Source organism: Centroberyx gerrardi, chromosome 11 (genome assembly GCF_048128805.1).
Source record: "Centroberyx gerrardi isolate f3 chromosome 11, fCenGer3.hap1.cur.20231027, whole genome shotgun sequence".
NCBI lineage: Eukaryota > Metazoa > Chordata > Actinopteri > Beryciformes > Berycidae > Centroberyx > Centroberyx gerrardi.
The window spans coordinates 24,958,238-24,972,794 of NC_136007.1; the positions used below are offsets into that span (position 1 = coordinate 24,958,238).

General features: G+C 42.7%; 1 protein-coding gene across 1 annotated transcript; it reads right to left on the minus strand.

Moving 5' to 3' along the window:
• Positions 1-2,175: 2,175 nt before the first annotated feature.
• dlb (deltaB) lies at positions 2,176-7,770 on the minus strand. Its single transcript, XM_071906187.1, has 7 exons — positions 7,692-7,770; positions 7,343-7,582; positions 6,900-6,957; positions 6,320-6,577; positions 4,745-5,106; positions 3,821-4,037; positions 2,176-2,891 (listed from the first exon to the last, which is right to left on the minus strand). The coding sequence occupies exons 1-7, from the start codon at positions 7,740-7,742 to the stop codon at positions 2,176-2,178; spliced, it is 1,902 nt and encodes a 633-aa protein (XP_071762288.1). The 5' UTR covers positions 7,743-7,770.
• Between the last annotated feature and the right edge of the window lie 6,787 nt (positions 7,771-14,557).

The window sequence follows — 14,557 nt, forward strand, 5'->3', positions numbered from 1 at the left end:
CTGGTCCGACTGGTTTGTCTCTGCAGCTGGAGAGCAGCGCTGCATGGGAGGCGGCGATGACACTGGAGCCTCGACAGGGGAAAAGATATATGAGATAGGAGGCTGTTTTGTTTTTTCTCTTCTTCTGGGGCAGTTTATTTACAGCAGGTCCTGGAAAAGTCTTATAATGCCTAATATCATTTTAACTCAAGGCTTGAAAAGGTCTTGGATACAGTTAAATATGGCATATAACATATAGAGACAAGTGGAGCAAAGTGATGACTAACAAAAAGATATTGTTTTTTGTTTTAAATATTAGATGACTGAACTATCAGCAGGGACATTGGTCCTGAATCATATATTTTATTCATAGCTTCCAAATAGTCTAGATTTCAGTTTTGTTATTGGTATTTTTTGCATAATCTTTGTTCTTTATTATAATAATATAAAAATCTTTATTATAAAACCTCAAGTTTGCCATACCCAGTTGGCAACCACGTTTTATTCTGTTTTAGAGGGAAAATGTGTTTTCCCCATATAGCCTATTGTAGCCTAATAGGTCTAATTATTTTAATTTTCACGTTTGTGCCATTGGTCTTGCAGGCTGTTTTATTCCAACGGGCATAAAAAGGTCTTAAAAAGTCCTGTTGATATTAGATGAAACTCGAAGGCACACGTTATTTACGCATTCCAAAACAAACAGTCTGCGTTGTTTATACTGTTCAACAACTCTATACTCTGGCGTAAGATGAACAGTGATTATTATTTAATTATTATCAATTACAAATGAAAGATTTATTGCACATTTGCTCTCTTTCTTTACAGTGGTTTTTGAACAGCTAAGAGAGTTTTACTCCACTTCCTCACCTCTTCCTCACAGTCTAAGTGGCTTCTGGCTTTTAGAAACCGCTTGTAAACCACTGGAACACAAAAGTAAGCTAATGTTCCAGAAATATCTGCCAACAGTAATAATTAAGAGTCATTTTCCTACTAATAGGCTATAGGCTAGTTCTTGAACAGTCGCTGAAGAAACAACACATTAGTAGCAGTAGGCTATTTTCGGCTAGCTCCTTACCTATTTAAATTAACTGATACGCGCTCACAGGTGTGCCTTATTGAGTATTTTGCAGCGGCTTCTGACGTATCTCAGCCAATCAGAGCTGAGGACTCTAGAGAGGCTAAAGACTGTTAGGGCTGAACTCAAACTATATGAAGAATCAATTTTAATCTAAATAAGAAAAAGTGATGGTAAAGTCTCTATAAACTCACTACACAAACACTAAAAATAATATTATAGGAATATTGGATGTCAGCATCCAAAATGTATCCAGAGTCAAAGAATCAAAGCAAATCTTTTATTCCACATCACAGTCACTTACAACATGATGAAATCAAGTATGAGTGAAAACATGTAACAAAACACAAACTTTGGCATGAACATGAAATGGCACAATACAATTAGCAGAAATGGTAATGTGATCAGTAGGATATATATATTACAGTAATGGTAAAACCAATTTTTTTTTTATATATCCCCTGCCCTGAATGTCTTTGGGATATTTCACACAGCCCACACAGACAAATTATCCACATAGAACACCAAGCACAGGTCTTCATTCAGCATCATATAAATATATCTCTCAATTTGTGACAATCAAAGTGAAGTCATAAACATAAATTTTCAAATAAATAAATAATATAAACAATAGAAATGATGGTACATTCAAATAATAAGGAAATAATGGCCAAAGGAAGATTGAAAAGCAAAAGAAAAAAAAAATGTCAAAAAATGATTAAACAAAGTAAATATATCAAAGACAACAACCCTCTAAAACATGTGGTATGGGTGGGTTTTCCCAAGGTAATCAGAGTATTGCGACTTCCTGTATTTGGTATGTGTTGTAGGTCCTATGAACAGTGTATCATATGGTACTATTTGTCTCTTTGGGTCATTTAACTTGGAAGAGCTTCATCCCATATACTTTTTCAATAATCTTTGTAAATTATCTTCTTTTTTTCAACATTTTGTTTCTTATGTTTAAATTAAACAGTACAGTAAGCTTCAGCATGAGCAGAGTCATGAACTTTTTCCTCTCTTTCATTGTTCATGAAGAGAGAGGAAAAACAAGTGCTAATATTCCCACCCACTTCTCCTGCGTGGATGTCCCTGTTTTTCCCTCTGGACCCGGAGGCGTTTCATCTCAGCCCCACCGCAGAGCCCAGGCCGGCCTCTTCCCTCCACATGAAGTCCTGACGCTCCCCTCTGGCCAGGCTGCTCTCCATGGGACTGTGCCTGTAGCCAGATCTGCCGTCCGGGTTGAGAGAGAGGCTGAGGCGCGCCGTGCCGTTGCTGATCTTGAACAGGCCGTTAGGCCCGAGGAAAGCCTCTCTCTCGCTTCCTCCCAGGTTGTTGACCGTCTCCAAGTCGTTGTAAACCGCGACGTCGCTCAGCTGCTTCCTGCCCCGCAGACGCCGCCTTCTCCTCAATACTATAATGCCCGCCACCAGTGCCAACACCAGGACTGCCAGAACGCAGGAGGCGGTGAGGGTGGCGGAGGAGGGCTGCGAGGTTTGGCGCAAAGCCGGCTTGAAGTTCGGCTGCAGCGTGAACTCGCAACTGGGACCCATGAACCCTTTAGGGCACTGACACACGGGCCCAGTGAAGTGGGTGAAGCAGGTGCCACCGTTCTGGCAGGGACGGGCGCCGCAGGCATCCGAGCGCACGCTGCAGTTCTTGCCAGTGTAGCCCAGGGTGCAGGAGCAGGTGTAGTCATTCACACCGTCTTGGCAGGTGCCGGCGTTCTGGCAGGGGCCCGAGGCACAGTCGTCAATGTTGACCTGGCAGTTGGCACCGGTGAAGCCCGGCTGACAGCGACACAGCACACTCTGGCCCAGGTCCAGACACTCCCCACCTGCAGGAGGGAGAAAATAACACGGCTCTGTTTAGCATCATGCAGACAAGGGAAGACCATTCAGTGTGTTTAAAGAGGGGGTGTTAATGGGATTACATTTAGCACTGTGTCAGGGTTGTCTGGAAACGATGTGACAAACTGTTTCGAGTGCATAGGTGCAGTGCAATTCTAATTTGTTTCAATATGGGGTGAGGGGAGAGACTAATGTTCAAAGTTAAGTTTAACCCCAGGTTCCTCTGTTTGAGCAAAACTGTCCTATAACTGGGGGACCTGAGTAACTGTTCGGCTCTTGTATCTGGCTTGGTGGATGGATATGCCCTCATTGAATGCTCCCACTACCTTGCCAGAACCAAATGATCAGAATGCCTTTCCAGTATACTGATTTAGAAAGTGGTTGTGGTGACACAAGCTCTCTAAAACAAGTACTTTTTAAATTCTAGAATGTTATACTTGGTATGCAAGAGGGTAAACTGTAAAACTCTGCCTTGAAATTGTGGTGTTCTGAATATTTTTTATAATTTTTTATTTAGCATACAGGAAATACTATATTCTGTATGCTATATGAGCATATGGTCATGACCAGAGGGTGAGAGTGCTGCATTCAGAGGTTATGGGCAATTGGGTGTCTGACCTCTGCATGGTGTTTTGCCCCAACAATACCAGCAGAGGGAGCCAACAGCTGACAGACCCCACTAGACTTATTCCCCTTTGGCAAGCCCATTTTAGGAATTCAGATGATAACACATTTAATATTAGAAAAATTGTCACTATCCTCTAGACATTGCACCACATCATTGCCATAAGCCACAAAAAGGGCGTAAGGTAATACCGATTCACTAAAAAAAGGCAAGTATATCCAGCCATGAATCTGCTGGTTTGCACTTCAACCACAAGATGTCAGCGGTGTCGAGGCCCATCCTGCCACTCACCATTGAGACAGGGGCTGTTGCTGCAGCGGTCCAGCTTCTTTTCACAGTTGGAGCCGGTGTAGCTGGGCGGGCAGCGGCAGGTGTAGCCTCCGGTCAGCGTCTCCACACAGGTGCCGCCGTTGAAGCAGGGGCCGTCGGCGCACGTCATGGCAATGATCTCGCAGTTCTTACCGTAGAAACCCTGCGGGCAGGTGCATGAATAGTCGTTCTCCAGGTCCTACAGGGGAAGACAAAGAAAAACTTTAATGTTAAGGAAAGAATATCTAGATGAAAGTCTCAAAGTAGTTATCTTTAGAAGTCTGACAGTGATCAAATCAAACTACAACAGTCACAGGATACTGCTTAAACATTAAAGAATGGGACAAGGTAAACAAAGAGAGCAAAATGACACTTTAGGTGTAGACTAAGGCAACTAAACCTGACACTAAAGTATTCATCTCTGATTATGTCAGATAATTATGGTCTCAGAGTTGCTCATTTTCAAAAGAGATGAGTGTATTTTCCCTTTGTTTAACATGTTGTCCCCTAAGATTATCCAAAACCAACTGTTAAATGTGCTACATAACATTTTGTGTTTCTCAATATTAAGACTACATTTCCCATAAACCCTGAAGATGTTTCTATTTGCCAATATGCATTCAGACCAGGTAAGCAAACATGAAGTTGAAATTATGCAGTTAGAACAGTGGAACTGGAATAAAATATTACTTGTTCCTGTTTTGTGTGGTAAAGCAATCCAGTAGATTTTAAAAATGCAAATGTAAAATGCAGTGTAGAGGCCGGTATGGCTACCAATCGTCTCGGTGATGGTCTTGTTTGTTTACGGTAATTAAACTAATGCTAATGTGGTAATGGTTTATTGACGATAAAATGCCACATACAGCACCTTTAAAATAAATAGACTTGATTGTACTGTATACTCACGTTGCAGCTGCCTCCGTTCTTGCAGGGGTTGCTGTCACACTCGTTGGTTTCCAGCTCGCAGTTGGTGCCTCCGTAGCCGGGCCGGCAGGTGCAGGTGTAGCTGCCCTGGCCCGTGTTGGTGCAGGTGGCGCCGTTGGCACAGGGCCGGTGGTTGGTGCAGTAGTTGAGGTCCTGGTCACAGAAGAGGCCCCCCCAGCCCTCCTGACAGTTGCACTGCCACGGCTGGCTGCACGTCCCGTGGAGGCAGCCTGGGTAGCGGACGCACTCGTTGCAGGAGGGGCCCTGCCAGCCCATACGACACGTACAGCCCCCTGGGGCCTCGCAGTAGCCGTGCTTCTCGCTGCAGTCCGCCGAGCAGATGGCTGGAGAGGAGAGGGAGGGGAGGGTGTGTGATTACAATGGGCACGCCTTCTCATACATCTCACACACACACACATGTACAGAGCACCCTGTCTGACCCCAGCCCTGTTTCAGACTTCACTGTTGGTTAAGTATTAAGCCAAGCAGCTGGTAGGCACACCACCGGAGACAAATGCTTTCTTTTTATCTCCTCCCCACTACACACACACAGACACACACACACACACACACACACACACACCAAAACACACACACACACAATTTCACTCAGAAGAAGTGCAAACACACGCACACATACACACACACAGACCACCTTGAAAAATGTGTCTCTCTAACGGGGGTCATGGCTCTTTCTCTCATTGTAATGGAGAACAAAAGGCAGATGGAGCACCACAGCCTTCCTCGCTATGGAGTAAAACACAGCACTGCAGGACGTCTGCCAGATAAAGGAGATACTCCATGTGCTCTGAAAAGACCGCTGTCTAAAGTTTACTGTGTCTGCTTAAGAGATTAAAGAATAAGCTTAAAAAAAAACCACTTTCATCCATGCCTTGACTAACTTTGAGTTGAATACACTTTAAAATCTTGAGAGGGATAAAGGTTTGATTTATCTTATCTTACAAATAATGTTTCCTTTGAGGCCGTTGTTTTGTAATTTCACCTCAAGTGCAACCGTCTTTATTTATTTATACCCAAAGTGTAATATTTCATTACTTGCTCAGGTGTGTTTGCTTTAAACTATTTTAGGTACTGCAAGAGAGTCACTGATAGAAACTGCATTAGTAGCTGGATCAATCTGCCTGAATCAGCAAGTTTTTTATTCATTATCTCCTTAATGAAAAGAATAATAGTATCAATATAATAGATTTGAGAAGGATAGGCCTACTATACAAATATTACATATTATCTATAGGAATCTTATATGAATATGGTGATACCATCAGAGAATAAAAAATAACATTAAGTAGGATAAGGTCACTATAAACTCACTATGAGTACCACAGAAACACTTTAAATTCCTATAGAGGAAAATTACAGTGATTTCCCCTTGAGCCTTATGTAAACACACTAATGTGATGCTCTATTGATCCCTGCACCCCTCCATAGAGAGATCAGAGCTATAAGGTCAACTACAGAACAGCACCCTTGGGAGCTGGTGTAGGGCTTCAGTGCCTTGCTCAAGGACACTTCGGCGGTCACCATGTGTCCACTTACGCTCAGAGCAGTAGTTTCCCTTCCAGCCCTCCAGACAGATGCGGTGGCCCTCCTCGTCGCAGGTGTAGTGGCCCAGCGTGTCGTCTCTCGGCCTGCAGTATTCAGCGCAGCCGTCGCCGAAGTAGTACTCGTCGCAGAAGACGTGGTAGGAGTAGCGCAGCTCGCTCTGCTCGCCGAAATGCACGTCCTGGGACCAGTCCTCGCCGATGGCAAGTCTCCTTCTGGTCGCCAGACGGCTCACGAGGTTGTTTTGGTTGTCTGCAGAGGGGAATGGAGTTTATTAATCGGTTGATCTTGCGAGGAAGCTGGTGCGTAAAAGCTTTAAGCGCGTCTTGGGCATCAGTTGGATACGGCAAGGCAAGGACACTCGCCATACCTCAGCCTAAGAGAATCCGAATTTGATATTGTAGTTTTTTACCATGATAATACAGAGCAGAGATCAAACAAAATCAAAGTCAGATTAAACTATTATTTGGAAGCCATATCTTTAAATAAGTCCCTGCGTTATGTTGATGACCTGAATTTATCACATTGACCAAATAAGAGGCTAATATCTATTTCCATATAGGAAAACACCTACCTGTGTATTCAGTCGGAGATTCAGCGTTCCAGGCTTCAATGATCAACGAAAATGTTCCCTAAAACAGAAAAAGGCGCATTCAGTGCTTGGAAAAGGTAATGCCAATAATACATACAGTTCATCTGAGTAACTTTACGCACTTATCTGACCAGTGTTACATAAAAAGTGGGTTATGACCTGTAGTCAGTGATTTTCTTAAGGCAAACCAATATTAACAAATGTCAATACTATCTTCAGAACAGCAATGATTCATGTTGTTTCCTATCCTCATATCACTTAGCCTACGTCAGTTTGATACTAGCCTAGTTACTGTGATGTGTACTAGGAATAAAGTTTTATTTCAGACTGAAATTGTAAACTTTATTCCATAAATAAGAAGTTTAGTGCATGGGTTTAGCCTCCACTATATTCCTACATGCAATTATATGATAATGTGCATTTACCGGCCACTTGAAGTGGAAAGGCACCCTGATGGGAGCGCTGCTAGAAATTGAGGTGTGATCCGCCCTGATGACGTTGGTGTGTCCGGTCCCAAAGGTGCAGGGTGGCTCTGCCGAGATCACATCCTCTGGGTGTTTAAGGCAAATTCTGAAAAATATATGGCAATCCCTGTGTCTTCTGCAGATGCGCTGCGCCGTGTGGAATGAATGGATTTTCAACTCAAACACACCAGAGGACAATACCTGGAAAGACAGATCAAGAAGTTGATATTAGACGCGCTGTGCGTAAAGACACTTTGAGGATACAACTTTGAGGTGTTTTTAGTTCCAAAACACCCGAGGCTATACGTACCACTTGTACTAAGGCCAGAGCCAAGAGATATCTCAGATGTAGATGCGCCATTTCTTCCAAAATTTTGCTTCCCAGTTCTAGGTGGCTGTATGCATTCGTTGTATCCAATAATATTTCCAAAAACTGGCGAGGAAAACTTGTAGGGAAAAAAAAAAACTTTAAAACACAACTTTCATTGCTGAGAAATGTGTGTGCGCAGCAAGGTCCAAGGGATGTCCAGTAAATCCTTGTCTTCTTTGATTCCTATCTTCTATCCTAGTCGGTGCTGCACTTGTTTATGTTCTGGTGCGTAAAGGCGCAGAGCGCTTTTATACCTTCTGATGCTCCGCGTCACATGGAAGGAGGTGGAGCCGGAGCAGACCTCTGGGGACCAGCAGGGACACGAGGGACCTGTGTGGGGAATTGAACAGCTTACACTACATCTGGGCAAAGTTGAAAAGTATGCACAAGGAAGAAAAAATGGCGCAAGGAAGATATGTTTAGCTTTATTTTTTATAATAAAATAAACCTAGTAATCTTTAACTGCTAGTCACCCAGGCAAGTTTAGCCTATTAAAGATAAGGCATAAATCATGTAGCCTACAGATCATAAAAGCAAACTTCAGATCCAAATTTCAGCTACATCCTATATGTTATTTAAGCAGCTCAGTGATGTCCCAGTAAAGAAATTATTTTCCATAACCACTGAAGTAGTGGGGGGAGATTTCCTCCAAAATTGACTATAAAATAACAAAAAATAGAAAATAACTAACTCCCAAGAAATTATATGGTGATTTAGAGATTCTAAGTTTTGCAGTAGGCCTGTAACGTGTCAAACAGTGAGTGTTTCACGACAACAGTTTATTGGACCAAGGCTGCATTTCATCAAACCTGTATAGGATGGATAACAGCGGTGAACACAACTTGAACTACATTTTCGAGGCTATAATCATTGTTTAGAATGTTTTTCTTTCTTTCTGGAGTATAGGCCTATAGACCAAACACGGATCAGAAGGAATCGGGGAAGAATACCGTAGCCTTTCTTTCTTTGGACACCAACATTATAATTACTCTGACGCGTGTTAGGTGACAAAGAGTGGGCAGGTTCCGGATAAGACCTTTCCATTGTGCGCCTCGGCTGTTCAGGCCTCTTCTGTTGTGCTCTTGAGCCCGGGGAGGGGGGGTGAGGGGGGTAAAGGCGGGTGGGGGGTATTGTGGGGGCTCCTGCAGGACTGAGAGTTTGGCCTATCATATTGCCTTTGTCTGGACCTCATGCGAACAGCTGTATGGTAATAAACGGCACATGGTCCACCGTGTGGGGCTCCAAGCCCGGCTATTGTCTCCTCAAACCGTCCACCCCCAGCACACACACACACACACACACACACACACACACACACAGACACACACACACACACACACACTCCACCGCTTTAACCCCTTTACTGCGTATTGATTTCAGCCGTCATCTGCAGCACCTGTCACTGGAGGGTAAACACACCTAAACTCTTATTTACAGAACTGAGTTGACCCTCTCTTTTAAGCAGACATAAATCTGTCTGGCCTAAATTTATAGTCAGTAAAATGGATGTGGTCTTCTTAAGTCTTCAAATTAATGTTTTTCTGAAAATATTGATTTTTGGTTTTGGTAGGCTAGTTGTTTACCTTATGGTGATCTCCGACTGGGGGTCAAATAGTTTACACGCAATTTTATTTACCACATCACTGGTCATTGACTTCGATCTGATATATATATATAGGCCCAAACATAAAAAAAACAACAACACTGTGATGAAGAGTTTGAAATTGTAAAATTAGGCAAATATGCATGTTAGGCTATCTGTTTGGATGGATATGGCAAATATGGGTGAAACCTATTGGCACCATTTCAGCGGAGAAAAACATCACATGAAAATAATTCTAAGCACAGGGCAGCATAGGGCTTAATTTGCAAAAGTCTCCATTGAAATTTTCAACAAAGTGGTCCAGCGAGCCTGCCTTTGAACTTCATCTTGACGCAACAAAGTGACTTTAAGTCAAAGATTCAAGTTCAGTTGATTCGTTTAAGAAGCGCAATTTCCCGAAAGTTATGAGCTAAAATAATAATAATACTAATAACGGGCGAGGACATAAGGCAGAGCTGTTTGTTATGCGCACTGTGTACAAGAACGCGTTTGTGTGTGTGTGTGTGTGTGTGTGTGTGTGTGTGTGTGTGTGTGTGTGTAGGGTAGGGCAGGGTAGGGGGTTGGGACGTCCTATTGATATTATAATGAGGAAGGGACGCGTGCCTGAAGTGGCCCCCATACATCCTTCCTGGCACGCTCCTTCCCTCCGCGACAAACAAAAGAGCTAGAAATATAAATCATCGCATGTAGAGTATAGAGCTAAATAACGAAGTATATCATGACCAAAGTGTCTGAGGCTGCAGTCTAGCTTTCCTCTACATCCAAGAGCAGCACAGTTGCAGTGTTGAGGGTTACGAGCCTATGCAAAGGCTTCTCTCTCCACCAGTGGCTCTCAAGGTGGGGTCCAGGGACCTCCAGAGGTCCTTGAGGGGGTTCCAGGGGGTCCCCAGCAAAATAAGGACTAGTTTAATTTCACTATAATTGAATTCACTAGAAGTCATCCCAATTAGAAAATGTACAAGAATGACTATTGTAATCCTAGGCTTCACTCTCACCACTATTATCATAATACCACTACAATAAAAGTGGCCTAATGTTATGCTAATGTAATTATTTCAGGGTCCATGACATGAAAACATTTGAGAGCCTCTGTTCTAGACCACAGTAATGACATTTCCATCCCCCAGTTCTTCATATTTGGAGTTTTGCAGTAAAAATGGCCATGTAGTTGAATGTAATTTTCATTGGCAGACTGGTTTGTATCATACAGACTGTTATGTCTGGGTCTAATGGAGGAGGGCATGTGCTCTTTATATTCATGAAGGGTACATTAGTGAAAGATAGAGCCTACTAGTTTTAATGGGAAGGAAAGGACTAACCCTCTTAGTTTTCATTTTTATCTTCTGTCTGGTCATGACTTGGGTTTAGTCCTATTTTATGATTTACATGGGATTTCTCCTAGTTTAGAATATCTTTATTTGCTTCAAACCAATTCGTTTCCATGTCAAATGACCTCTAGATGTACAACATGATTCCTGCACTTCACGTTCATGTAACTTTATATCTCAATATCTCTACATCTCCGTGTCTTACATCCCTGCAACATCTCCACGTCACGCGTCAGAAACGCTCATCTCCAATGCACCTACAGTATCCGTGATGTGTCTCTCCGTGGAGGGCGGATGCGGCCGTCTTTTGTGTCAGCAGAGCAGATGGACAGTGCACCCTCTCATCTGTATGACTTGCAGGGGTGTGACACGAGCGTGCCACGGGGCATGGGAACCAAAGAGGAGTCATGTCATCCGCCCTCCCCTCCACCGGCCCTCCCGTCAGAGTGGCCCGGCATCTGCCTCCTCTGAGGCGAGCAAGCACAGCAGCTTGGAGATCCTGCTCCCTCGAGGGCAGTTGGAGAAAGAGAAGGGGGGGGGGAGCTGCTGCTGCTGCATATCAGACCCCCGGCCCTCAGGGGAGAAGTCAGGCTGTTGCGGCCACTTCTCCAGCCCTGGCCTGCTGTCTGACTCTGGGACAATAGGAGGTGTGGTGTGGGCGTCTGGTGGGCCGTGATGCTCTGTGTGTGTGTGTGTGTGTGTGTGTGTGTGTACATACAGCCACAAATGTAGGCCTATGCATGTCATTTGGTTGGGATGCAAGCTCATTGAGATGCTGGATGTGTGTTACATTAAGGGTTATTGTGTCTGCATATGTAAATTTGCAACATGCCAGCCAATGTACAACATCTCTTGGGGGATTTGTCTGCATCTTGCAAGAACCAATTTACTGTATCAAAATGGCACTTTACTTATTAAGGACCACACAGATCTTACAATCTACAGACTGTGTTTTGCGGTGGTTGTGTATAGGCAGGGCAAGCAAAAAAAGGTAAGTTGATAACCAGTCTGGAAAGAGATCTATTTCTATGAATTGCATTATCTGATTATTCCCTACATCTTTTATGGGATAGACTGTACCTGACGTTTTTTTTTCATCAAATTTGAGTTATCCACACATTCATGATCTTTGAATGTAACTTTATGCTTGTGTGGTGTTTTTTTTTGTTTTTTTAAAGAACATTTTGGGGCTAAATATTTAAAGACAGAAAGTACATAACAGTTTTGCCAGATGGTAAGTCAAATCTTTGATGCTCAATATCTCAGAACTCCACTCCACCCAGATAGAACCTACAATATGTTACAAACAAATCTGTTTCTGTAAATCATTGGAAATCCCTCCGCCACAACAACAGATATGATGATGCAAATAAAAGTGAACTGTTTGGCTTAGCAGCAGATGTATAATTGCTCCTTTGTTGGGGGAGGCATGGAGGCACGATAATAATTTAATCCCGTCCAAGCTGAGGGATGGGTCTGCCTTCCTTACCTTTCCTCCCGGCCCAGACGCTCTCTGCTCCTGGAGCTGCAGTGGCAGATGGGACATGAAAGAGAGAGCTGGGAGGAACGAGGGGATGAGAACAGGTGGGGGTGAAAACTGAAGAAAGGGAAGGGCACAAGGGTCAACTGGGGCAATAGAGAGGGGGAGGAAACCTACACACACTTGCAGAAGGACAGATCGATGGATAGATTTTTTTCCCCTTTTCACTGTGCCTCTCTCTCTAAATCCACATCGCTTTTTTTTTTCTCTTTTCACCAGATGTCAGCCGACTCTGTCGCAACGTGGAAAGTATCTGTAGGGTAATAAGTGAATATTAGGGACTGGAGCAAAACATTAAGGCAACATGGAGACATAAGATGACTGTATATTTTGTTTGTCAAGTGACTCTCATTAACAGAAATAGAATCCACAGCACTTTCAATTTGTTTGAACCTAAGTATCTGACTTACAGCAACCTGATGAAGTGCTGTGCTGGATTGTTAAGGCAAAGCACCACAGGTGAATAAGACAAAAAAAATCCTTTCATCCTATCAGAATGAAACTTTACATTATCAATAAGGACACAAATACAAACACTTTTTGTATTATGACTATTATATATTTTGTTAGTACCATATGGAATTTGGACAATAATTCCTTATTTGTATTTATTCTTATTGTTTCTTCTTTGTCTCTGTGAAGCACTTTGTCATGGTGTGTTTAAAAAAAGCGCTATATAAATAACATTTGACTTACTTTCTAACTAAATTTGTTCATTAGTTAAAACATTTTTTGTCAGTGGATTAAATCTGAGTGCAGATTTCTGTTTCAATCTGATGAATGACTAAATAGTTGGTCATTTAGAGAAGGATTTGTCAAAATTTTGTTTGTATGTCATGTATGTCAAGTTTTTTTCCTATGCTTCATACAAAATATATCATAAAAAATAAATGACAACAGATATAAAAAGAAAAAGCAACTTTCTGTAAATTGCCATCTGTTTCATTCATTTTCACCTGTGGCGCCTCACCTTAAGGTGACCTGTTCCACTGATACAGTGTTGGACTCCACTATATGACTGCAACATCTCATCTGGAACAATGCAGCAAATGTGATCTAACAAGGCATTTAATTATTAAATTCAGTAAGGCACAGGTACGTGTTGTCCAAATAATCCCTTTCTAGATAAAAAAGGACAAAGTTACACTTCAGTTTATTACCTGAAGACAGGAGAAGAGAGTTAGAATGAAGAGTAGAATACAGTTTTATTGGCACTCAAAGTAAATCTCAGGAATAATGTTCCCCTTTAGAAAGGCTTAAGTCTCAGGCTTAAGTGCTCCATAAAGTACTAAAGGTAAAAGGCCAGCTGAAAATGTGAATACAGCTGCCCATTCAGGAGCCCAGCCCCCTGCTGCCCCCTGCCTTCCAGCCATGGAGGAAGCCCCAACAGCACCCCCCCCCCCCCCCCCCCCCCAAACACACACACACACACACACACACACAAATACACACACACCCTGCTCCCCTCCCTGCTGCGGTACGCCGGCCCTGGCAGCTGTTTAACCAGCTCACTGAGACAGAAGGGGCTGCATGGGGAACAATGCAATTCGAGTTAAGTCTGTGTGTGTGTGTGTGTGTGTGTTAGCGTGCCAGTACTTATCCTGAGTATTTCATGAGGAATAGAGCTCTATAGATCTAGCGACCCCCATCCTCAAAGTGCTTGTGTTGCATGCGTTTATGATAAAAGATGACCAACAAAAGCTATGGAATTTTGAAACTAATCATCAATTATTGTCACTGCATGTAAAATTATTTTCAATTTTAGGTTTTTGTTCAAATCCAAACGACTGAACAGAGCCACCAAGACATGAACAAGATCTCCTACCAAAATTGTTAGAACTATATTATACTATATTAAACAAAAAAAAAGAAAGGTAACTCTCTTGATGTTTAGAAAACGACCCTTTTAATCACTCAAGCCCTCAGTTGGGACATTACAAATTCAATGTTTTTGTTTCTGAGAAATTGGTATCAGCAATTGACAGTATTAGCATTAGCATTAGCATTTTAAAGCAGCACTAGTGTAAGTCAAAGGGGACTGACACCATAAAATCCCAGGGAAGCCTCTCCATAGTCCTCTATAGCTGTAGAAATGGTAACAATAAGTACAAGGAGAAGAGCATAAGAGTTCCACAGGTACAGGATACAGGCAGACCTGGCAACCCAGGGAGAGCAGGTTGTGCTTATTCTGCTGTCAGGGGGAGACAGACACAGAATCTCACTTCCTGTTTCACTGTGAGAGATATAAAGAAGAAAGAAGTAAGACAGACTTATTTTGAGAAGATAAGTACTAGTATATACCCAGAGTTCAACCATCTGCCTGATCCTCTCAAAC

Bases quoted from the DNA above. Each gene is read 5' to 3' on its own strand.
- dlb (XM_071906187.1), bottom strand. From the start codon at position 7,742: ATGGCGCATCTACATCTGAGATATCTCTTGGCTCTGGCCTTAGTACAA. The intron at 6,958-7,342 runs GTAAATGCACAT...TTTCTGTTTTAG, and splicing joins CTTTCCACTTCAAGTGGCCG to GGAACATTTTCGTTGATCAT. The intron at 6,578-6,899 runs GTAGGTGTTTTC...TCCCCTCTGCAG, and splicing joins ATCTCCGACTGAATACACAG to ACAACCAAAACAACCTCGTG.